We start from the raw sequence: 25,642 nt of genomic DNA on the forward strand, positions 1-25,642 counted from the left end.
GACAGGTCAATGAAAGTAACAATTTTATTCTAGCCCATATCAGAAGACAAATATCATACAAACACCAGTATACCAGTATTTATTTATTTGTTGTGCGACATCTTGCAAAAGTGACTGCGTTGCTAAACTGCCCATAAGCCATATACGTATTTAATGTGCATTCATTTGCAATTTACATTACAGTCCCGTTTACCTTTCAAGCAGCTTGGTGAACAAAATTTGAGATGATGAATGAAATTTTAAAATCCAATTTTTGTATTGAAAACAAAGGATGAGCCGGGCTGAGTGGCTTGGGAGGTTCAATGCTGGCTCAGTCTGGTGGTATTTGAAGATGCTCAAATTTTTGTCAGCCTCGTTTGGTAGATTTACTGACACACAAAAGAAATCCTGTGGGACAAAATTCCAGAACCTTGGTGTCTCCGAAAATCATCAAAAAGAGTAGTTAGTAGGACGTAAGAAACAATAACATCATTATAAAGGATGCAACGATTATGGGGTGAAATACAGTAATTCCGACTTCACTGCAGGCAGAGCCGTGGATATTGCTAGTAAATATACGTTCTGCTCTTGTTAACTTTCTAACCTGAGTATTTATTCAAATGTAGTTTCTGTAAGAACTGGACAACATAATTAAACTCAGGAGTTACGCCTACATACCGACAGCTGGATACCCTTCTCTGCCGCCAGCTTTCTAGCAAGAGGACTTGCAAACACCCGTGCACCTGGAGGTGCAGGTGCAGCAGCTGGAACTGGTGCTGCAGCTGGTGGTGGAGGTGCTGCTGCAGGAGTAGGTGCTGCTGCAGGTGCAGCTGGAGCTTCTGGTTTAGGAGCAGCAGCTACTGGTGGGCCGGCTGTATCCTTGAAGTCTTTAAAGGCTGCCACATCCTCGGCCTTTTCCACTATTATACAAACTAGCTGAAAGAAACAAAAATGCACTGCAAAACTCTTCAAAACAGGAATGAAAGAATCTACGTGCAAGATCTTTTCTTACCTTCCCAATTGGCACATCTTTCGTTCCTGCTGGCACAAGAATTTTGGCAAGATAACCTTCCTCAGGTGTCTCAAAGCCCATAGTAGCTTTATCTGTTTCAATCTCAGCCAGCAAGTCTCCTTCGTTTAATTTATCACCTATAATACAAACACTGGTGTGTTACATTACAGTGCAAATAAGTTGAAACATAAAAGTAGGTAGGAGTATAAACATAAGAAGTCAGTGAAGATTAAGGAGTACTATACCCTCTTTCTTCTCCCAAGTAACAATGGTCCCCAGTTCCATTGTGGGAGACAGGGCAGGAAGTAAGACTTTTGTGTGAGGAGGAAAGTCTGCACTATAATATCGACACCATACATGCTGCTTCCCAAAAGTAAGCAACACACGTCTATTTGTAACGGCAGAATTCCCGTACCTGTAAATAATGCACATGAAATATTACTGAAATATTAATCACACTAAACAAAATATAAATTTGACTATGACTCTTCTATGATATTAAGAGTGCTATATTCCAAAATATACAAAATGTGACAGCAATGAAAATATGAACATTCTTTTGAATGTTAAAGAGAAAGGGAGGAGGGCAGGAGACATTTAAGACCTTCAATATTATACAATTTTTTTTTACAATTTGCTTTACATCGCACCGACACAGATAGGTTTTATGGCTACGATGGGATAGGAAAAGTGTAGAAGTGGGAAGGAAGTGGCCGTGACCTTAATTAAGGTACAGCCATCTTCAGGGGTGCCGACAGTGGGGTTCGAAATGGATCTATTTTAGTTTTGGACATATTTGTAACCCTGGAATTGTATGATGTCGTAATTTTTACGAAACGTAACACAAATTTGATGCACAGAACAGGTTTCTGTGCAGACTTTTCCGGCCCTCCCAATGTCTTTCCCCACTCAACTCACAAGGTCAATGCACGTGCAACAGTCGTGCTGGAAGCTCTTGTTTCAGAGCTTTTGACGTCAGTTCGTGAATGTTACGATATCATACCGATGGTGTAACTATTTTGCATAGTGTTGTGTTTCAATTTAAGTTTAATTGTTAGATCAAATATTTGTCGTTGTTGTTGTTGACTTAGTGTGCTGAAAATTAGTACCATAGGCTATATTAAGTATATCTTTTTATTTGTTTTTGTCGAGTTTTACGCTGTTTTTTAGACTACTAGTTTTTTTTTATAAAATGGCTTTGTCACCATCGGAGATTGACAAACTTTTAAATGGTGATACCGATGAAGATGAAGGAGATAGCGGAAGTGAGTCAGAAAATAACATTTTAGCATACTCTGGGAGTGACGACTATATACCTTCAACCTCAGGTGAATCCTCAGATGATGAATTTCGTGAACAATTGAAGAGAAAACGTCGTGGTCATTCATCAAATGAAAAGAATTCAATGTACACATCAGGAGTGGTTGGCCCACACAGCACTACTACACAAGTTCCTGACACCCCTCGTCCCTCTGGTAGTTGTGGGACAAAATCGGTTACAACTCTATCTGATGAATCAAGACTTGATAGTAGTAATACTACTGCTGCTACTACTACTACTATTACTGGTTCTTCAGGATCTGCAAGCTCGACTCCACGACGAACGACAAAAATAATCAAAGGAAAAAACGGTTATTCCTGGACTGAAAATCCTCCAACCGTAAGTACAAGAAATATCCCTACAAATATTGTGAACATCCGACAACAGCCTAAAGGCACCGGTAAGGATGTTCTAACCCCTTTAGATGCGTTTCAGTTGTTCTTTACTCACACTATGGTGAACTCAATCGTTACTCATACAAATGAAGAAATAGTGAGAAAGCAAGCCAACTACAAAACAATTCAGTTTTCAAACAGTCAAACCTCTCCCACAGAGAAAAAGGCACTCTTGGGAATTCTAATATTCTCTGCTCTCCACAAGGACAATAGCCTAAATACAGCAATAATGTTTGATCCTTCTGTAAGTGGTAATGTTTACAGAGTTCGCTTTAGTGAAAAGCGATTCCAGTTTTTATTAGATTGTCTCAGATTCGATGACAAAACTACCGGAGCTGAGAGAGTAGCGACGGATCGCTTCGCACCTATAAGGGACCTTTGGGAATCTTTCATGAAATCATGCATAGACAACTACGAGGCTGGCCAGTATCTCACCATTGATGAACAGCTGCTTGCATTTAGAGGCAGATGTCCATTCAAAATGTATACGCCTAAAAAGCCAGCTAAATATGGGCTAAAAATTGTTATAGTTTGTGATGCTGGTTCTAAGTATATGTTAGTTGCTGAGCCATACTTAGGGAAACAAAACACAACTGTCGAAGGCCCTCTTTCCTACTACTATGTGAAAAAGTTAACGGCTGCATTTCATGGATCGAACCGCAACATAACAATGGATAACTGGTTCACAACCGTTCCGTTGGCTGATGAATTGCTCAAGGCTCCTTACAAGCTGACAGTTTTAGGAACGATCCGCCTAAACAAACCAAAAATACCTTTGAGTATGAGATCAACGATGAACAGGGACATTGGTGATGCAAAATACCTGTTCAGCAACACGACAACACTTCTATCGCACAAGGCTAAGAAGAACAAGGTAGTTTGCCTCATTTCCACAATGCACCACGACAAGGGAGTGAATCAAGATGGCAAAGCAGTTATGATTGACCATTACAACCAGACCAAAGGAGGAGTAGATACTCTTGACCAAATGGTTTCAGTCAGATCTAGTGCAAGGAAAACAAAAAGATGGCCACTCTGCATTTTTTATGACTTGATCGACATCGGAGGAGTTAACTCACTTATTATTTTGAACAGGGTCTTGAGTTCTAGAAAAGAACAAACCATGACAAGATCAGCTTATTTGAATCAGTTGTATCAACAGTTGGTTTTTCCATTGCTAGAACAGCACTTGATTATCAGAAATATTCCGAGGGAGCTAAGAAGTATGGTCTTCAGTGTTCTTGGCTGAAAAGAAGCAGCAGATCCAGCTCTTCCTAGGATGGATAAGAAGAGAACAACTTGTAAACTATGCCCAGCTGAAAAGCGAAGAATGACAGCCAATCTGCACAGAGCACCGCGGTGATATCTGCAGAATCTGCAGCGCCTGAATCAACTGCACCATCATCAGGACATCATATCATTGCAAGTAAGATTTATTTTGAGCTATTACCAAAACCTTTTGATCATTTAGCCCTCTGTTTAAACATACAATTTATTTTTAAAAATTAAATAGCCTATACTAATTTCAATTTTTTTTCAACTTTTCAGACAGACTTAACTGCTAGGTGACGTCGACGACTAGAGAATGCTTGACATTGTTCCTCAATAAACTTTTCTTTTATATTCAATGTATTTTCATCTTTTAAAAGTATGTAAAATTAAAACATGTTATATAAGTTTTGATTTTTCATTTCCATTTTACCGAAAAATGTTTTTTCTCAAGATCGTAAAAAATACGATATCATACCAATGATGTAAGTTTTAAGCATCATACCATTCCAGGGTTAAGTTAGATAGAATAAAACCGACAAGTTTTAATTGTGTTAAAACACCATTAATTTATGTTACCCACAGTTACGTTTTGATCACATTTTAAAAATTATTATCCTGGCACGTTAGTCTTAAAGAGATTATCAACGTTCATATATTATACTAGACCTATATATGGTTAAAAAGGTCCCAAACCTTCACCTAAAGGTTGTCTACAGGCTGAAGATGCCCAAATAATGGGTGAAACATGTACCTGACCTGGTAAGTCTATACAAATTCATGTAGATTCAAACCACATTAAATGTGGAAAGTATTGAATAGGTGGTTTTATTACTTTATCCTCGAGATTCTATGCCTAGCATCATCTTCAATACGGACAATTAATGAGAGTTGTTACTTGTAAGTGGTATGTTCCGAGCTGTCAGCGGAGAGATGGCGTGGAATGACATTAGTAGATGAATAAGTTTGAGTGGCATCTTTAAAAGTAGGGAAGATCACAATATGAAGATAAAGTTGGAATTCAAGAGGATAATTTGGGGCAAATATTTATTTATAGGAAGGGGAGTTAGGGATTGGAATAACTTACCAAGGGAGATGTTCAATAAATTTCCAATTACTTTCAAATCGTTTAAGGCTAGGAAAACAACAGATAGGGAATCTGCCACCTGGGCAACTGCCCTGAATGCAGATCAGTATTGATTGATTGATGATTGATTGACAAGGGAGTATGGGATCCATTCCTATGCAGTTTCAGCATCCTAGTGTAGAGCAGTTCTGTGAGAACATTCTTTAAGTTAGTTACATATCACGTATCCACTGTGAATATGATTAGGGTTAATGTTGAGGTTTTCAGTTCATAGAGTTACGGTATTTCAATCAAGTCAGGTTAATTCCTCTGATTTGGGGACTGGGTGTGTGTGTGTTGATCCCAATACTGGTGTGAAATTGGGAAACCACCTTCAACAGCCAACAATAATGGGGTTCAAACCCACAATCTCCTAAATGTAAGTTGACAGCTACGTGATCCGACCCATGCAGCCACTCGCTCGGTTATAAGCTGGTGTGCAAGGTAGGCTACTTTCATGGAAGTGTGTAGTCGAAGTAACATTTTAGTGACCGGCCCCAAACCTGCCATCGGCAAGGTTTTGCTACTTCAATAAACGGAAGTCTGTAGGCCTACACTAATACCGGTACGTAATTACCTACACTGCCATATTTCATAACATTCTTAAGGTTTCAAAACCTATCAATCAACTGTACAGGCTCATGACAGTTTTTAATTTCATGATTCTATATACTTCGGCATAGGGCTTTTATATTATAGTCCTGAATGTAATTTCTGTTAAATGATTAGGAACTCAATAACAGTCTTATGATTCCATGAACAGAACCAAAACTGGGAGCAAGTCTCACAAAACAAGAAACACATTCTAAATATATAGGAAGAAATTCTACAAAACATCGCACTCGTATAGAAATAAGATTAAGCCGCAATGTATAACATCTTTTTACTCTAGTGTGTCATATTTGCCCTTCAAATGCTCTTGCATGAAGTATGCATACAAATAGGTTAGAAACCACTTGGCTTAATCTCCTAGTTCCTTAGTAGATATTTACTCTAACAATTACACTGCAAACAAGTAACACGTGGAATAGTTTAATTAATAGTATAAAAGGAAATGTACAGTATACAGGACCATGAAGCAGACACCCACTCCAGATCTGATCACTTACCTAAGGATATGTTTTCTATTTACATATTCAACGCTAAGACATCTACCTAGATTTTTCCTAACCACTTCCCTTAAAGTACTCTTGATCGAATCACATCGTAAAACCGTCGTTCGCAACATATTAATAACACACAACTCCACCAACTAAAATCACCTTATGGCCCAAAGCAAAGATTATTGCCCAAAGAACCTCTAACAATTAAGAACTCCTACCAGGACCTTGAAGTACGCAAAAGATAGTAAACACTGAAGATATTACTGGTCTGCAGTGATCTATGTCCATAGAACTATCATCCTTCTTCACTTGTGTTATTGGGCGCCAGTCAATAGTAGCAATGAATTAACGGGGGTGCGAGGGGGGAGGGCAGTTGCCCCCACCCCACTTTGTGGAGGAAATATTACATTTTTAATCCCATTTTAGCCGGCAGAAACTAAGAATTATAGGAATTATTTTTAAAATGGTACAAGTCCTGTTGTCTTATCAGCTAATTCTTTCCTTTATTTTTAAGTTATTAACAAAATGATTAGCGGAAATATGCATAAAATGTCGTCCGTCGCGGCTAACCTATTTTTATAGCGTCACAGCAAATAGTAGCAGTTTTTTTTGTTTTTTTTCCAAGATCATAGACACTGAGGTACGATTCGCCCGCTTGCCGTGCACATTCGTCAGTCGGGCAGTCTCTTTAGAGTCTGTTAGCTTCTTAGAGTGTAGTCAAATATTAGATGATTTTTAATTTTATAATCACGCCGTACTTCTATAACATGTATAATATTCTTTCTTTGGTGAAAGTTTTATGGTATTGAATCAAAATATATTTTAAAAAAAACTGTTATTACTGCTCTTAAGTTGGTAAACTGTTAGCACTTACCTTTCTGTCGGAATTCGCTTTTTTAATGTATATACCTTTCCTCCCCGGCTATATCCCGCAAACCCGGGTACCTTTCGTTGTCTGAACATTATACTCTCTATATAACTTTAGTCACCGTGTCTTCCTTATGACAATTTTATATTTATACATGAAGAACAAGTTCACACATTTATCACCTATTTTAAGGTGAAGGTTGAATAATTAGACATTGAATAATTTCAGTTCTGAAAGGCGACTCATAGACAGAGTTAAGTAGTCATTTATGGCCATTACAATTTCCGGTGTGGTGTTGTATACTAGGCAGGGGACACACGTGGGGAATGTAACATTTCGTTCTATTAATTTTTGTGAATATGTTCCATTATAGAACCAAGGTCGAAAACAGATGGACGGTTGTATATTGAAATTTAAAAAACCTTTCCCTCTTGCCGATTCTTTCCAATCATCATTCCATTCCTGACAAATTGTTTCTTTGATGAGAAGGTTGAATTTCAGTAGCAGGGACAGCAATATTAAAAATTAATCCATGACCCAAGGCAGCATCCTTGGCGAGTGGATCAGCTTTTATATTGCCAGCAAGATTAGATGACCTGGAATCCAGACTAGGGCAATACCTGACTGTTTTGTTCTAGTTCATATGGTTTTTTTAATATTGAGTATATATACCATGGACTGGGACTTTGAGTGGATTTCAAGACACTCTGTGAATCGGAAAATAGAATTGCCTTCGGTTTATATTATTATTTAATCTCCAAAATGCTGTGAACCCTATTTTACCATAAGGTATGTTAGGGTTGTAGTTTATACAAAATATACAATTTCTCTGATCAAATTCAGTACATAAACAACAAATATAGACATGAACAGAAATGGAAAGATTAAAATATGATATATACAATCCTTAATACTAGAGTACTAATATTTAAAATACCAAATCATAATATATACAATACATATGTTAAACAGCTAATAAGCAGACAATATCAAATTATACATGTTTAAATACATAGTCAATAAATTCTGAAAATTGAAAAGTGCAGCATTTTTTTATAAAATATGAAATTTAGTGGTTTTTTTTCGAAATAGCAACTGCAAGTTAACAAATGCATCTTAAGTTCAAAACGTGCCCCCTCAAAAGCAGGACAGTTAAACAGAATGTGTTCTACAGTTTGAACGTCTTCAGTGCAGAAGTACAGTGAGCCATTTTGTGTTGGAATTTTGAATCGCTCGAAGTAAGCAATGAATTTACCATGACTTGATAGCACTTGAGTTAAATGAAAGTTACACACTATATATTTACATCCCAGCCTACTATATATATTTAAAAAAACAAGTCTTTGGTTACTGAGCCATTTTTACTTGCTTGTCTTCAGTTTAACAAATGTTTAACAAATGTAAGGACTGTCTAATGGCGAAGGCTTCAGCTGTAAAGATGGAGGCGTATTTTGTTAATGTGAATTTACAGGACGTTTGAGAGGAGGGTGTATAGTAAGCTGCTCCAACGCCTTGGGCATTTCTAGAACTATCTGTGTAAATGCTTAATGCTTCCTTGTGTAGAGTAAAACAATGTAAACAAATAACTTAATTGTTTTTCTGTTCTAAGTTAAAATCCCACTTTGCTGATTCCTATTGTTAACCTCATAACTTTAGTTAATATCCTAGTTTCTAGTTATACCATCTAGCTCATCATCATTATTAGCTTCGATAACATCACTACCATCATGTATAATTACAGTACTAATGCAGCTTTAAAGCAGTTCGTAAATCATTTCAATTGTAATATTTTAAATACCTTGTTATAATATGTACATATGTAACTGAATATTTGTAATACTATATTACTGAAGAAAAGTGTATTTTTGTATTTCATTTATGACTTAATTTTACAAGGACTTTCATAAGAGTATTATAATTTTAATTTAATATTTGTTTTTATCTAATGTAATAGTATATGTAATGTGTTTCACATCATTAGGTTTGTACCTGTCTGAAGCACAATAAATAAATAAATAAATAAATAAATAAATAAATAAATAAATAAATAAATAAATAAATAAATAAATAAATAAATACACGGATGTGAGAGGAGATAATGTGAGAATGTTGGTGACCTTGATTAGAATTTGTTATGACCATACACGAATGACATTTATAGTTAAACACGAACACCTTGCTTACACAAACACTGTATTGAAAAGTGTCTCGTGATACACTGACATAAAGCAACCTCTACAAAGAATAACACAGTTTATATATAAATGCTGTGGTCGACATGCGTGCATTCTACTGGGATATAACAGTCTCCCACGCTTAATTTTGAAGAAGAGAATTTGGTGATCATTTAAGTAACATTGTCCTTAAGGTACTGCGGCGGACGGCGTGTCCTATCTGGTCGGCAGGTTAGGTTTGGGGGTGGAGGTCCGTTTTCTTCTGCTTCAAGTCTTCGATTTTGCATGTCTTCTTCTGCCTCGAGTCCTTGATTACTCCCAGGGATTGGCTCATTCATCCAGTCAGTGAAGATGAAAGGTTGTTATGACCATACACGAATGACATTTATAATTAAACACGAACACCTTGCTTACACAAACACTGTATTCGATTTTGCATGTCTTCTTCTGCCTCGAGTCCTTGATTACTCCCAGGGATTGGCTCATTCATCCAGTCAGTGAAGATGAAAGGTTGTTTATATTCAGGATGTTGTTCTTGTTGACTTGGGCCTCATTACTGATCAGTGATTGTACCTGTCTTCTTCGGAACCTCTGTTCTAAGTATTTGGTCAATATGTCTATTGAGGCTATAACCATCGTCTAGCTGAATCTGGTGATGTAAATGACCGAACTTTCCAATGACTACTCCATACTTCCATGACATTTTATTCCCTTCATAGAATTTCACTTGGACTCTGTCTCCCACGCTTAGATTGCGATGTCCATGAGTCTCCTCTTGATTTCCTTCCTGTTTGATTGGGCGAATAACATCTAGTTTATCCGTAATGGTCTGTTCAGGTACAGTTCAGCTGGTGATTTTCCACACTCTAGAGGGGTGGCACGATATTTCAGAAGGATCTCTTGCACTTTTCTGGATATAGACAAGGGCTCATTCGACATAGCTTTTAGTCGATGTTCGTCTGGATGTTTCGCTCAGCCATTCCATTCGTTGCGGGATGTCCAGGAGCTGTGAATTTTTGGAATATACCATGTTCCCTACAGAACGATTTGAACAGGTCACTTACAAATATTGTAGCGTTATCAGAGACTATCGCTATTGGGAATCCATGAAATTAAAATATTTCTATTAATAGCTCAATTGTCTTCACAGATGTCGGAGCTTCTCGAATTACTTTGATTTCTGCCCACCTGGATTTTGCATCAACAATTAGAAGGAAGTAGAAACCTTGAAATGGACCTGCATAATCCATGTGGACGCGGCTCCAGTTGTCTGTAGGGACGTCCCAATGGTGAATCGGTGCTTTCGCTGGAGAGGATCGAATGTCAGCGCAGGCTTGACAAGATTTTACCATTTTCTCAATATCCTTATCAATATTCTTCCAGTAGCAATAACGCCTTGCTAATTGTTTCAATTTCGTAATCCCTATGTGTGTGCTATGTAATTCCTTCAGGACTAATGGCTGGAGTTTTGACAGAATGACGACTCTTTGACCCTTGATTAAGATTTCATCATCTAGCGTGAATTCATTGTCTATGGATTCAGAAGACATGAGCTCTGCTTTGATTTTTTAATAACAATTCATCGTTTTCTGTTGAAATTCGAATACTGCCAGGATTTAATTCCGTGGTTGCTATTTCAGCGATGGTTGAATAACAGAGTTTATGAACTTCGTCATTGAACACTATATCCTTTGAAATGTGTGATTGAATGATCGCTGCTCTTGACAAGCAGTCAACGTTGGTATGTCCTGAACCTTTTTTATATACAACTTCATAGTCAAATCCCGAAAGAAATGAAGCATATCTTAATAATCTAGCAGAAGTCATAGCTGGTAACCTTGAATTCTGATGGAAGATTCTGGTAAGTGGACTATTGTCTGTTATCAACTTAAACTTGCGTCCAAATAGATACATATAGAAATAGTTGACAGCGAACATAATTGGTAGAGCCTCACGATCCAGCTGGCTGTAGTTACGTTCAGCTGAAGACAAGGACCTTAAAGCAAATGCGATAGGCTTTTCAACATCATCAACAATGTGTGACAGGACTCCAGCAATACCTGTTGGACTGGCGTCACAAGCTAGAACCAGTGGTAGATCTGCATTATAAGGTATCAGCACTCGATCACTTGCGATCTCGTCCTTTAGTTTGGCAAATGCTGATTCACAAGAACTAGTCCAATAAAACTTCTTATTCTTGCGGAGAAGCTGCCTCAAGGGGTAGGTCATAGTTGAAGTATTTGGAATGAATCTTGAATAATATGTTATCATTCCAAGAAATCTTCGAACATCGTCCGTATTGACCGGACGAGGCATTTCAATTATTGCTTTAACTTTTCCTGGTGACTTCATGATTTTATTATATTCAATAACATGGCCCAGATATTCAATGCTGGTTTCAAAGAAAGCACACTTCCTTTGATTTAGATGTAAGTCGAATTCTTTGAGTCTTTGAAGGCAGCCAAATAGGTTTTGTTGACATTCTGTTTTTGTAAAACCATGGATAATAATGTCATCAAAATATGAATGAGTTTTTGATAGTCCAGATAAAACTTGATCTATGATTCTATTAAATTCGGACGGAGCTGTTTTTATACCAAAGGAAAGACGATGCATGCGAAATGTACCTCGATGTGTTGATATGGTTTGGATCTTGCTGCTCTCACCATCAACCTGGAGATGAAGATATCCTTTATATATGTCCAGGCGGCAAAAATACCTCGAGTTCTTCAAGCTATTTAGGATGTCATCCACTTTCCGAATTGGGTAGTATGCTGCTACTAATTTGTCATTGACGCCTATATTGTAATCAACGCAAAGTCGAACTCCGCCACCGGACTTTGGAATCACTACTAGTGGCGAACCCCAATCACTGTAATTGATTTTTCAGATTATCCCACCTGCTTCTAAATCGTCTAATTATTTTTCTACTTTCTCCCGTAAGGTATATGGAACATCACGTTCTTTATGAAAGACTGGCTTGGCATCCTTTCAGAGCTGAAGAGACACTTTCAAATTTGGCACACATCCTATCTTTTCTCCGAAAATTTCTGGAAATCTCTTGATTATCTCAGTAATATTACCGAGTGACTGTATATCGATATGCCTAGTATTTGATTCCGCTTCACGGTCAATTTCTTGAAGATTAATACCAAGGTGACGGATCCAGACCGCCCAAGAAGCGGTTCGAAGCCGTCCGGTACTACATATAACTCTTCAGATGAAGTTCTATTCTGATAACAAACAATAATATTAACGTTGCCATCAGGTAAAAACACATTCTTAGTATAAGAACGAAATGCAACATCTGCTTTCTGGAGATGTACACGTAAGTCATGCGCTTTGAAGCTAGAACGTGATAGCAAGGTAAAACCGGCTCCAGAATCTACTTCAAATCTCTGGGGTATTCCTTCTATAAGAACTGTAGCATAAAATTTCTTCGCATGTGGATATTCGTGATATTGAAAGATGTCTATTATATGGCTAACACCGAATGTTTCAGTAATATTTTCTTCCTGAAAAAATGAGAGTCGATTTTGAAATTCCTTCTCGTTGCTAACAAAGTACGTATACACACTTTCTTAATGTGGCCGAATTTCCCACATGAACTGCACTTCAGATTGTTAAAATCAGTCCTACAGTCCTTCGCTAGATGATTGTCTCTACCACAACGTAAACACATATTTTGAATTCCCAATTCCTTGTAGTCAATTTTTGATCTGGCCTTGCTTACATGTGTTGCTTGGCTTTGATCATCGTGAAATACGTCCTGTCTTGATTTGTGAGTGATTTTTTGAACAGAATCATTATAAGTACCCTTCTATACAGCTGATGGTGATAGTTCTTTGCTGTCTAACTTACATGTTTCAAGAGCAATAGCTTTTGTTACGATTTCATTAAATTCTTGAACATTTGCCTGGAGTAATTGTTCACGAATTGAACTGTCATAAATTCCCCTAATGAACTGTGCTCTTAGAAATACATCTGCAATGTTTACCTTACATTCACATGTAGAATTGAAGTCGCAGTCAATTGTAGCACGCCTTAATGTAGCAACATAGTCAGCAATAGGTTGATTTTCAAGCTGGTAAGTGGATAAAAACCTATATTGGGCTACCAGAACATTCTTCTTAGGACAAAGATGATTTCTAGGGTTTCAATTAAATTGTCATAATCGAAATCACTAGGTGTTTTTGGTGCCACTAATGCAGATAATATGTTATAACTCGTAGATCAAATTGAATTAAGTAGCATCTGAGCGGCGTATTTCTTGTTGGTGAACACATTTTTCAATTGTAGATGGTTTTCGAAACGTTGCCGGTAATTTCGAAAGTTCTCTGCTTGTGGGTTGAAACATTCGAAGGGTGGAATTAGAAATGTATTGGAATTAATAATAGGTTGAGTAGATTGAACTGGTGCTTGAGTTCTCAGTTGATCTAATAGTGCCTGTTGATTGGCATGAATTGCTGCCAAAAATTGCTTAAACTGGTCTGCATCCATGGAGAAATGTTTGAGATATGTTTCCCACAAAAATAATTGAAGGTTAGAAATATGACATTTACGTAGTTGAGGTTATATACGTAACACGACAGTCGTATTCCCGTTCAGTCACTAATCGTAGAACATATTTGTATTCAGACACAATATTATCATATATTATCATTTTCCTCTGACATTTAGAAAGTTTTTCCTCGTCGCCTATTGTTATGACCATACACGAATGACATTTATAATTAAACACGAACACCTTGCTTACACAAACACTGTATTGAAAAGTGTCTCGTGATACACTGACATAAAGCAACCTCTACAAAGAATAACACAGTTTCTATATAAATGCTGTGGTTGACATGCGCGCATTCTACTGGGATATAACAGAATTAGATAAAAAAATGATATGATAAGTCGTGGTTTATAAAATGACTAGCTGATGTACCCGTGCTTCGCTACGGAATTCTCAGAAAGACTGACTTTGTAGTTTTCCTAACTGAAGTCAACATATGTCATTACAAAAACGTCAGTAGGAATGTAGAAATTGAAAACAATATTCCCATATAAAACGCTCGATCAAGTGAAAAACTGCACATTTTCTCCCTTTTAAAGAACAGTACTACAGTGCCGATCTAACAGTCCAAAGTTCCAGAGCTGGAATAACGAGGACGCAGAGAGCCATGAACACTCCTTTGCCCTTATTCCGTTAAATATGCACACTGCTCATTCCAATCAGAGCATCAGAGTAGGGATTGAATAGCTGGGATGCTATGATGAACCAGTGTGTTACGTACCAGCAGTATCAGAAAATTTATGAACCAGAGGAATGGTATGCTAAAGAAGAAAGTTATTTAATTCCCGAGCTATTTTCCGCCAATATCCAGGCAAGCTGTTACACTCGGTACGACCGGGCGAGTTGGCGTGTGCTTAGGGGTGTTCAGTTTTGAGCTTGCATCCGGGAGATAGTGGTTTCGAACCCCACTGTCGGCAGCCCACAAGATGGCATTCCGTTGTTTCCCTATTTCACGCCAGGCAAAGGCTGGGGCTGTACCTTAATTAAGGCCAAAGCCGCTTCCTTCACACTCCTAGCCCTTTCCTATCCCATCGTCGCCATAAGACCTATCTGTTTCGATGTGACGTAAAGCAAATTAAAAAATATACACGGTACGCAGCAGTAATCCTATCTATCGGAAATGAGTGGAAACAGAAGACATTACGTACACCACAACAAACAACAGTCAATGTAATGTTCTTGTTGAAAATTTTTTGAGCTTTCTATATTGTAGGCCTTCACATTTAGTTTTCTTTCAACTCTGTGATAATAGGGCGTCCTAAAACATTTATAGCGTAGACTGTAGTTCATTATTCTCCGACTTTACATACCGATTTTCATTAAATTCTGTTTACCAATCTTCTTGCGACCCGGCGCTCATATAGACTTAGTAACAAAAATCCAAATTCATGACTATCTCAGTGATCATAGCCTGTACGGTAATAATGCATAAGACATAAATGATCGGGAATTTAGTACAATATAACTTAAGTAACCGTATGTAGGTTTTATCAATACAACCACTAAAAACATAAATATTTGAGAATTATATTTTTGGCCTTCCCTAAACTACCATTTCACTCAGCGTGGATACAATTATTTATGTCCTAGATTATAGCGACTTACTCCCCGACTTTTCATACCGATTTTCATTAAGATAGGATCACTAATACCATAAATATTTGAGAATTACATTTTAGACCTTTCCTAAACTACCATGGCTCTCAGCGTGAATACAATATTTTATAGCCTAGATTGTGACGACGTATTTTCCGGCTTTGCCTACCGATTTTCATTAAGATACGACCAATAATAACAAAAATATTTGAGAATTAAATGTTAGGGCTACCCCTAAACTACCATTTCACTCAACGTGAATAAAATTATTTATAGCCTAGATTGTAGCGACTTATTCCCCGACTTCGCATACCAATTTTCATTAAATTCTCTTCAGCCGTTTTCTCATGATGCGTGTACAGACAGACAGACAGACAGACAGACAGACAGACAGACAGACAGACAGACAGACAGACAGACAGACAGACAGACAGACAGACAGACATTACGGAAAATTAATAAAATGCATTTCCTTGTTACTGTGAACACGACTGATACAGAAATACCATCATTTTTAAATTCTGAGCAATGTACAGACAAAACTCTTATTATATATAGATATATAGATAAATAGTATGGGATTGAGTAGTTAGCTAGGGATGGACATTGAATTATGTGAATACGAAAATCTCTTATGATTTCAAGGGCTGTAAATAGTGCAGGGGTTTTCAAAATGGTGTTAGGGTGTTTCTGAAAATATTCGAACAGGAGTTGTAATTTAGAAAATAGTGGATATGAAGTTAGCGAGATTTTTGCATTGAAAACTTGTTTTCTAGAAAATTTCTCCGCAGGAACAATGGAATTTTCCCAGTTTAAACCAGCAATGCATTACTGGGGGTTGATTTCAAAGCCCCAATGCAAAGCCGTAGCGCTTGGTATTGAATAACATCCAATTTATATACGAGGTTAGCAGATGCCATATTAAAGAAGAAAAATTCATAGTCTAACCTAGACCTTATTGTATTTTTATAAAATTTAAGAGCCGCGACTGGATCCGCTCCCCATTTCCTCCTTGCTATGGATTCGAAAATATTTATAAAGTTAGTTGTTTTAGATTGTAAGGATTCAAAATGATATTTCCAATTTAACTTAAGTACCTATTATCTAAATATATACCTAGATATTTATAGGTTGTGCGGATCCCAATAACTAAAGTACTGCATTGTATGGGAGAATGATCATAACTGCGTTTATTGGTGAAGATCATGGCAGCACTTTACTCTGGCGAAACTTCGAATCCATGTGCTATTTACATATTGTTTGCAGTTTCAAGTGCCATAGAGATGTTTTGTCTGGCTTCAAGTACAGTACGTTCAGTATTGAACCCTCGAACTTACCGTTTCTGCGTTGATGGGGAGAAAGTTCCTGTTGGGAATCATTGTATGTATCTAGTTGTTAATATAAGGAAAGACCTTCATTGGGGTAATCACATAAATGGGATTGTAAATAAAGGGTACAGATCTCTGCACATGGTTATGAGCGTGTTTAGGGGTTGTATTAAGGATGTAAAGGAGACGGCATATAAGTCTCTGGTAAGACCCCAACTAGAGTATGGTTCCAGTGTATGGGACCCTCACCAGCATTACCTGATTCAAGAATTGGAAGAAATCCAAAGAAAAGCAGCTCGATTTGTTCTGGGTGATTTCCGACAAAAGAGTAGCGTTACAAAAATGTTGCAAAGTTTGGGTTGGGAGGAATTGAGAGAAAGAAGAAGAGCTGTTCGACTAAGTGGTATGTTCTGAGTTGTCAGGGGAGAGGTGGCGTGGAATGATATTAGTAGACGAATAAGTTTGAGTGGCTTTTATAAAAGTAGGAAAGATCACAATATGAAGATAAAGTTGGAATTCAAGAGGACAAACTGGGGCAAATATCCATTTATAGGAAGGGGGGTTAGGGATTGGAATAACTTACCAAGGGAGACGTTCAATAAATTTCCAATTTCTTTGAAATCATTTAGGAAAAGGCTAGGAAAACAACAGATAAGTAATCTGCCACCTGGGCGACTGCCCTAAATGCAGATCAGTATTGATTGATTTGATATCGTTGGGCGTCTGCCACAGCTGCTGCAATAGAGCAATATTGAACTCTTAGATCTTGAGGCCGTAGCGGGTTTATTTCTGTCATTACATTGACCAAACGATGGGGTTCAGAAGAGAGCCTAACTACTTTAAATGACGAGGAAAAAATGTGCTTATTAAAATGTTATTCTATTATATCGATGCAAAATATATATTTATTAAAAATCATCCATAAAAGTAACTTAATTTTTTATAACATTTGGACGCAGTCACAATACATTGCGTGAGTGTTGTCTTCTATTTACTGTTTAATATTATGTCAAAGAATATAAAATTATCATGAAATTCGTGGATAGCAGAAACTAGAAATACGAAAATAAAACCTGAAAATCGGGCACCATTGATCCAAACGATAACTGAGAATTAATCCACACGATCCGTGGAAAATCTGACCTTCAACAAATAGAATTCCAGATTTACATGTAATTAATGTTATCCACCTGTCTGATACCCTATCGGATATTGGAACACCCGCCGAATGGACCATTAATCGAACCAAATTGAGTATCGGTTGCTATGGATAGGTTGTGAAGTATTACTAGAAAACATGGTGTTCACTACAAGTTTACAGCAGTGGTCACAATTAAAAAATAAAATTCCACCATGTATTGTCATCTCGTGACACCCTTAAGTTACGGAATAATCCCGATGCTGAAACATGCATCACCCAAACAGTCGTTCAGAAGGAACCAACAACAACTTGATCCGACAGAATCTTACGTTGCATCGTCCTGAAGGAATAAAACTGCGAAATGCAGGAAATATTTATTCATTATGCATTTAGAAGAAATGCCAAACAGTGAAGTTAAAGAAAAGTGATAAGTCACTTGAAAATATTCTTATAGAACCAACTTTCAGGTTATAAACGGTTATGTCGTTAAGTTTAATAAATTACAAGTTCATACTATAACACAAATGAAAGGAAATCTTTCCATTTTCAATAACTACGACTACCATTACAAATCTGTCTACCTACGCTTGTCCCATTAAACCAAACTACAAATAATTGGTAGACTAATGTCTCCTAATATAAAGTGAAAGAAAGAAATTGAAAATAAAAGACATTAACAGTTGACGAATCGAAACTGCATTCGCAGCGCAAATCCGTGTCAACGCATGGCACTATCACTGGATATCAGACATCCGAACAATAAATTTAAAAGTCAAGAAATAAAATAAAAACTAAAGTTCATCGAACCTGAACGTGTGTGGCTAAACAGTAATAATCCATCTCCATTAGCTAAGTGTCCATGTTGGAGAACCCTCACATTCATGCCACTATGCTATTGTAGGAGCACCTTCTGGCTAATAAGAATTATGCCGAAACATGGCCTTGATAATACATGCTAACACTCTTCGCATTCACATTCACTACTGCAGACACTAACATCGTTCAACTCGATTCGCAAAACAACTAACCTAAGACTTGACTATATGCAGACAACACCCTAATCCCGTCGTCGAGCCTACGTGGAGTGTACACATCCTTAAGTTTATATAATATACGCAGCATCCTAAAGCTATCGTTGAGCGGGTGATGGGATGTCTACTCATCCATATATTCACGTAATACGCGCAACATCCTAAACCTATCGTTGAGCCAAAACTGGGATATTTACACATCACCTACAATGTCAGGCGACATCGAAACTTCAAACACAATCACGGATATTTAAATTTAATCCTTGTAGAAACTTTAATACAATGAAATGAAAATTGCCACAGAATGAACACGAATCTGAAAATATATCTAAGTCCATTCCATCCAATAAAATCGATATCAAAGGATGTCTGGCTACTTTAACCCATGACCCAAATACAATCTCACCACACTCAGTGAAGTTCGGTAAAAAAATCAACACTCGTCTAACTTTACGTAATATCGCCGAAACAGTAATCACCACCATCACGAAATCCACAGTGTAATTCAAGCGTGAGGTTTCCAAATGGCCTACCATCTCCCCGTTCCAAACATGTATATCCATGAACTATCCAGTGAAGAAACTTTCCATCGATCTACACAAGTCAGAATATCATTCTAATAACATTCAATATTCTATCCCACAATACTTCCAATTAAATAATAATTTCGTCTCGTAAAAATATACAGCCACCTCTGTGGTGTAGTGGTTAGTGTGATTAGCTGCCACCCCCGGAGGTCCGGGTTCGATTCCTGGCTCTGCCACGAAATTTGGAAAGTGGTACGAGGGCTGGAACGGGGTCCACTCAGCCTCGGGTGGTCAACTGAGTAGAGCTGGGTTCGATTCCCACCTCAGCCATCCTGGAAATGGTTTTCCGTGGTTTCCCACTTCTCCAGGCAAATGTCGGGATGGTACCTAACTTAAGGCCACGGCCGCTTCCTTCCCTCTTCCTTGTCTATCCCTTCCAATCTTCCCCATCCCCCGCAAGGCCCCTGTTCAGCATCGCAGGTGAGGCCGTCTAGGCGAGATACTGGTCATTCTCCCCAGTTTCTTCCCCCGACCAAGAGTCTGAAGCTCCAGGACACTGCCCTTGAGGCGGTAGAGGTGGGATCCCTCGCTGAGCCCGAGGGAAAAACCGAACTTGGAGGGTAAACGGATGATGATGATGATGAAAAATATACAGAATGGAATTTTGTTACAATAATCAAATAACACCTCGACCACTTGTCAGAATGCACTTTGTTCGAGAGGTCAACTATCATAAAATGCACTACGCTGGTATTACATAGTGTCGTCTCTTGGACTTAATTGCCAAGACCTACAAACTTCTACAAAAATTGTTTATCATGGGAGATTCTCGACTTGAAATTACAACAGGTGTTACAACGCGCTAACTTAAATTACCCAACTCTTCTGGTTTGTTTACAGGACATCGTCATCTTAAACAGCCTGTCTCAGAAATATCACATTTTAACATACAGACTGTTACAAAAATTGCTTCTCCATAGACAAACATAGCCTACCATCCTCGGCTACGCATTCATTATACATTACTCATGAAGTACAGGCTTACTCTGCCTTCAACGTCTTCTTAACTATTCTCATAATTTTTCACTTGCAATACAATCCATTTCTTGCTGTTCAAAACTTTTCAAACATACGTAATCCTATGACAAACAACGTTATAAATATCTCTCAATTTACTTCATTACCTTTTTTTCTGTATCACAAATTACAAGTGTAACAAAACTGCAGTTTCCAAAAAATAACTGATAACTTTATCAGACTTCACTGGATTTCGGTAAAATCGCAAATTTCATTGGATATTACTGTTGAATACATAGTTTATCGTAGAAAAACTTATCCCGTCGTAAATTTTATTATTATTATTATTATTATTATTATTATTATTATTATTATTATTATTATATTTTATTTTATCAGGCTCGCCACAACTGTTTTATCGTTATCATATTTGTAACTTTTATCATCCTAAACAATATTTCATTGATTTTAGCACAATATTTAAACTCAGCTTTTTACCGTTTCTTAACGAGATTTCCAACGCATTTAAGAGTTTCACACCCTGACATGAACAATTGACACTTCCCCTCGACATTATAAAATACTTAAATTTACACACGCAGTATGGTAATTTAATGGGACAAGCATTTACAATCTAGTTACAACATTATATTCAATTTAGACAGACCTGTTAATGATGTCATCTCAGGGATCCTGACTACATATTAGCCAGCTCGTCTCAGATTCAGCCACACATGACTGGAGAATACACACTTGAACATTTTAAAGACACACAAATAACGCACTACTCTGGCTGCCCACCACGCGAACGTATTTCACCTCTGCTGGAGAGACACTAACTCTTTGTGAGAGCTGCCCTTTCTCACCCTCTATTAGGCCAGATATTCAAGAGATATCAGACTCGAGCTTATCTCTTGCTAGTCTCCAAACTCCCTTCACTGATTTCCAACTCACATAATAGATAAAAACCAGCTACGTACTTTAATGAAAAATATGTATGCCTTCGCGGTTTTCGTCTGCAGAATTTCAGGAATTCTATATCAATTCCATTAAATATTTTAACTTGAACCAACTAAATTAATACATATCACAAGTTATATTGAGGAGACAAAGAAACTGTTCTTGGAGATGCGCGGCGTGGGTTCTTCCTTCCGAACTTTCAAATAGAGTGTGGTGATGTCCAGAAGGGATATATTTATTGGTTTATAGATGAAGCTTCCCTGGTCATAAGGTCTGGTGGTGCAATCCTACAGTTTCATAACCGCTTTGCCCAATTTCTCTAAAATTCATGCCAAAAATTTAAACAAAATTCCAATTCACAGTGGTGTTGTTTTCATATTTTTCTCATACTTGTAGCGGCTGTAATTAATTACTTTCATGCATGCGACTTCGCCCGCTTTTTGAGGGCTTGGCCGAGACACGTGCTGTTAATCTGCCAATACAGACGCCAACTTTTCTCCATGCTTAATTACATTCCTTTCCACTCTGTGGATTCTATCTTCATTTAATATTTGTTAAAAAATTTCAATTCTTTATTCCTTGGTTAATGACATTACCAAAATCTCTCGTTGTGAAAGTTTATTATACATTGTTAATTATTTAATAATCTAAATCGGTCGAAGTCTTCCGACATTGTACTAACAGATGGCTCGCTACCCACGGTGAATTCCCTTGGTGACGTTGACCCGCTCTCAGAGGATGAGATGCTTGCAATAAAGAATGATGTTTGCGCTTGTAGTTGCATTTGTAGCTGCAATATTTAGCTGCAATATTTATCATGGTAGAATTATGGGTTCAGAATTGCACCCTTGAAAATTGGTTATTGGTTTGTATGGAGAGAATATTTTATTACTGGGGTGGAACAATGCATAAATTTATCATCCAGGAAGGAGATTTCAATTCTGCGCTGTCTGCTAGCCCGCAGTGAAACAGGTTTTCCCCGCCGTGTAAGCGAGTCTGGTTTTTTTGTGCCTTGTTGAAGACACCAGATGAGTAGCACGTGGACAGGAACTCTACCAGACCAAAAGCGATCAATACTTTGAGATTTTGACGTCATGATATTTAACCAATTGGATCGCAAGGCTAGCCCGATCGCTAAATCTCAGCCAATAAAATTCAATTAAAAAACACACCTACGTCTTGAAGAAATAAATACCCATGTATCTGGGGGAATCTTCCTCTTTTGCTTTTTTGTGTCTTCAGTTGTCTACGGGAGTAATTGCTTCGCACAAGTATAAGTCATCGTGTTGTAAGAGCACATGTGTTATTGGAGACGGCATATACGACGTTGAACATTACAAGCATTCATTTGATGAAAGACGATATTTTTTCTGCTTCTGAGGAAATTTTGAGAGACGGAAATATTGGAAACGCAGCAGTTCAGATTTCCTTAATTTTATAAATCTGAGGGAAAATTTAAAGTACGTAAAAACTGTGCCAGCTTGGAGAATCGAGTGTGTGTTGGGAACTATTACTAAAACAAACCTTTTAGTTTCAGCTTTCACCAGAAGACGGAAGATCACTAGCAGTCCTGAACTATTTCGGAAGAATGGAACTTCAACATTACGGCGGAGTTTGTAATTGTCCTAAGTCCTCGCCCGCTGCAGTCATGTGTAACTAAAATGTGAGGCATAATTCAGCCTCGGAGATGGAATTTGGTTAAATATTCACTGATCATCAACCGAGTCCAGAAACCAAGTCTACTACAGCTAAGATTTTAAATTATACTTTTCTCTATTTTCTGTTGTAATAATTATGTAGACGTAGTCCTTGCTTGAATATTTGAGATCATTTCTAATAGTCTTTGTGGTTAGGAATTTCATTCTTCTTTCACTGGTGTTGGTAGATTTGATGTGTGTGAGAGTGTATTTGGGACCTATAATTTGGTCTATTTGAGTGAGTGCTTCGTGACATGTTCTCACTGTCCCATGATAAGTCGAGGAAAGTGTTAAAAATATTTGACCCACGCGATAACATTTATTAATTTATAAAATAATGATGGAATAATTTTTGAATTATTTGGGACAGAATATCGACGTGTTCTGTGAATTTAGGATTTTTCCTTGATGTTTTTGTGGTTTATCATAGATTCGGGATAGGATAGAGTCATCTATGATTTCATTGAACCATAGCCTACGATGACGCGACCGCGCGCGTATAATAATAATAATAATAATAATAATAATAATAATAATAATAATAATAATAATTGACATTATTACGGTCTAATAGAATGTTTAAAGGTCATGAGTGTAATTATTACTGTGCTTATAAATGATTAATGTGTGCTATATTGAAGTAGATGTTGGCCTGGAATCACTGGCGTAGCCAAGGGGGGGCCCACTGGGGCCGGGCCCCCCCCAAAATGTTTCCTGAAACTAGAGCGAGGATCAGTCGTTGTTTTACGTACGATACGAACAACTTAAAACTTACGCCGAAATGACGAATTAACGTAGCGACAAAGAATCTACTAGCAGGGCTCCATACGGCCATTCATAATTCTCCATATTTGTACTGCTTGAATGAAAGGAAGACACTTAGGTTTGTGATGCGCGGGGTATTTCACTGTAGAGGCCTCAGTATTGGGAATGTGTTGACAAATGCCAAAAGATGAGGAAAGGGGCAATTAGCCAGGGATTACTCAGTAGGGGGCCGGAACGTGACCACCGAGATAACGGGGTCCACAGCCAGAAACAGTTAAACAACATCGTGTCAACTTTTGCAGATCAGTTCCAGTAAACTGGGGTTGTACCGTGGTTGAAAGATGTGCTGTGTTTAAGTTGCAGCGTTCGGAAGACTGTGACAGGATTGTGAGCTGCACGTTAGTTTCTCATTTTGTGCCATATAATAACTTTATTTGTCACTAAGGGCAAAATAATGTGCATCCTCGGTAAGTTATGATTTTTTTTTAAAATTCTAATAGCAAGACAGATCGCAGATGCGTGCCTTAGTTCTATAGGTAGGTCTATATATTTTGTCAAATGCCCGGGGACTGATTAGAACTTCAAACGGCACCATCAAAAGTGCATGTAACTATTTTGTAATTAGCGGACGTGATAACTCAGTTCCAATGGTTCTATCTTCTCATCAAGACGGCCGAGCCTTGAGTCGCAGTCGATGCATGAAACAGTTTTAAAATGGGAAGTCACGTTCTATTGATGCAGATTCTACTTAAAACACTAGGTCGCGTGCCTTACCTTTCTTTAGTACTTTTGAGTAATAACCGCATCATTTATGATGGTGTATTTTGAGTATCAAGCATTCTTCGCACTTACCTTGTACCTTAAATGGTGAGTGGATGCAGTGGCGTACCCACGAAATAATTTCAGTGGCCAAGTCTAGGCCAGTAGCGTAGATACAACTTTTCCATGGAAGGGGTTGTGAAAAGATGTTTTATTTTGTATTTAGAATTTGCTTTACGTCGCACCGTAGGTCTTATGGCAACGATGGGAAAGTAAAAGGTTAGGAGTGGGAAGGAAGCGGCCCTAGCCTTAATTGTACGTTGTATGTTCAGTCTTCAGCCCTAAGGCTGGTTGGATCCTCAACAGCTCCGCCATCAGCTGTCATTAAGGTGTGAAAATGGGAAACCACGGAAAACCACCTTTAGGGCTGCCGACAGTGGGGTTCGAAGCGGATGCAAGCACACAGCTGTGCGCCTTTAACCGCACGGCCAACTAGCCCGGTGGATATGAAAAGAAAGCCGGTCCTACCGAGTGCGGTGACGGATCTTCTGTAGATATTGATGGTTTTGATTGTTGCCATGTAATTATATCCAACAATCGAAATCATAGCTTCTGTACTCTAAACCGGCTGCATTATTGAAACTGTTCGTAAAATTGATAATATCGTTCTTCGTTTGTGAGGAAGTAGAATCTTCATTTAATTTTTTTTTCTAAAAGAAAGAACCACTTTGGTACGACGCCCCGTGAAGGTGACTACCTGCCAGGTCGTAGATATTTCGATCACGGGAGACTCATGGCCAACTCTATTGCACCCACAAACAAGGCTGTATCTTCCCGATCCCATGCCTTTCTTAACTCTGTCTGTGGCGGGCATCGAATGCAGGATGTCTTAAGTCTAATTCTAAAATAAGGTGACCTGAAAGTAACAAGCCGACCCCGCGGTGTAGGGGTAGCTTGCCTGCCTCTTACCGGAGGCCCCGGGTTCCATTCCCGGCCAGGTCAGGGTTTTT

The 25,642-nt window shown here is 38.0% G+C and overlaps 1 protein-coding gene across 1 annotated transcript in view; it reads right to left on the reverse strand.

The window, feature by feature from the left end:
• muc (dihydrolipoamide S-acetyltransferase muc) overlaps window positions 1-6,412 on the reverse strand; it is a 63,013-nt gene extending 56,601 nt beyond the window's left edge. The window contains exons 1-4 of the mRNA XM_067137107.2: window positions 6,212-6,412; window positions 1,237-1,406; window positions 992-1,128; window positions 658-915 (exon numbers count right to left, since the gene is read on the reverse strand). Coding sequence (XP_066993208.1) covers window positions 658-915; window positions 992-1,128; window positions 1,237-1,406; window positions 6,212-6,330 — 684 coding nt within the window. The 5' untranslated portion in view covers window positions 6,331-6,412. The remainder of the gene's footprint in view (window positions 1-657; window positions 916-991; window positions 1,129-1,236; window positions 1,407-6,211) is intronic.
• Window positions 6,413-25,642: the final 19,230 nt, after the last annotated feature.

This window comes from Anabrus simplex, chromosome 1, assembly GCF_040414725.1.
Source record: "Anabrus simplex isolate iqAnaSimp1 chromosome 1, ASM4041472v1, whole genome shotgun sequence".
In the NCBI taxonomy this organism is placed as follows: domain Eukaryota; kingdom Metazoa; phylum Arthropoda; class Insecta; order Orthoptera; family Tettigoniidae; genus Anabrus; species Anabrus simplex.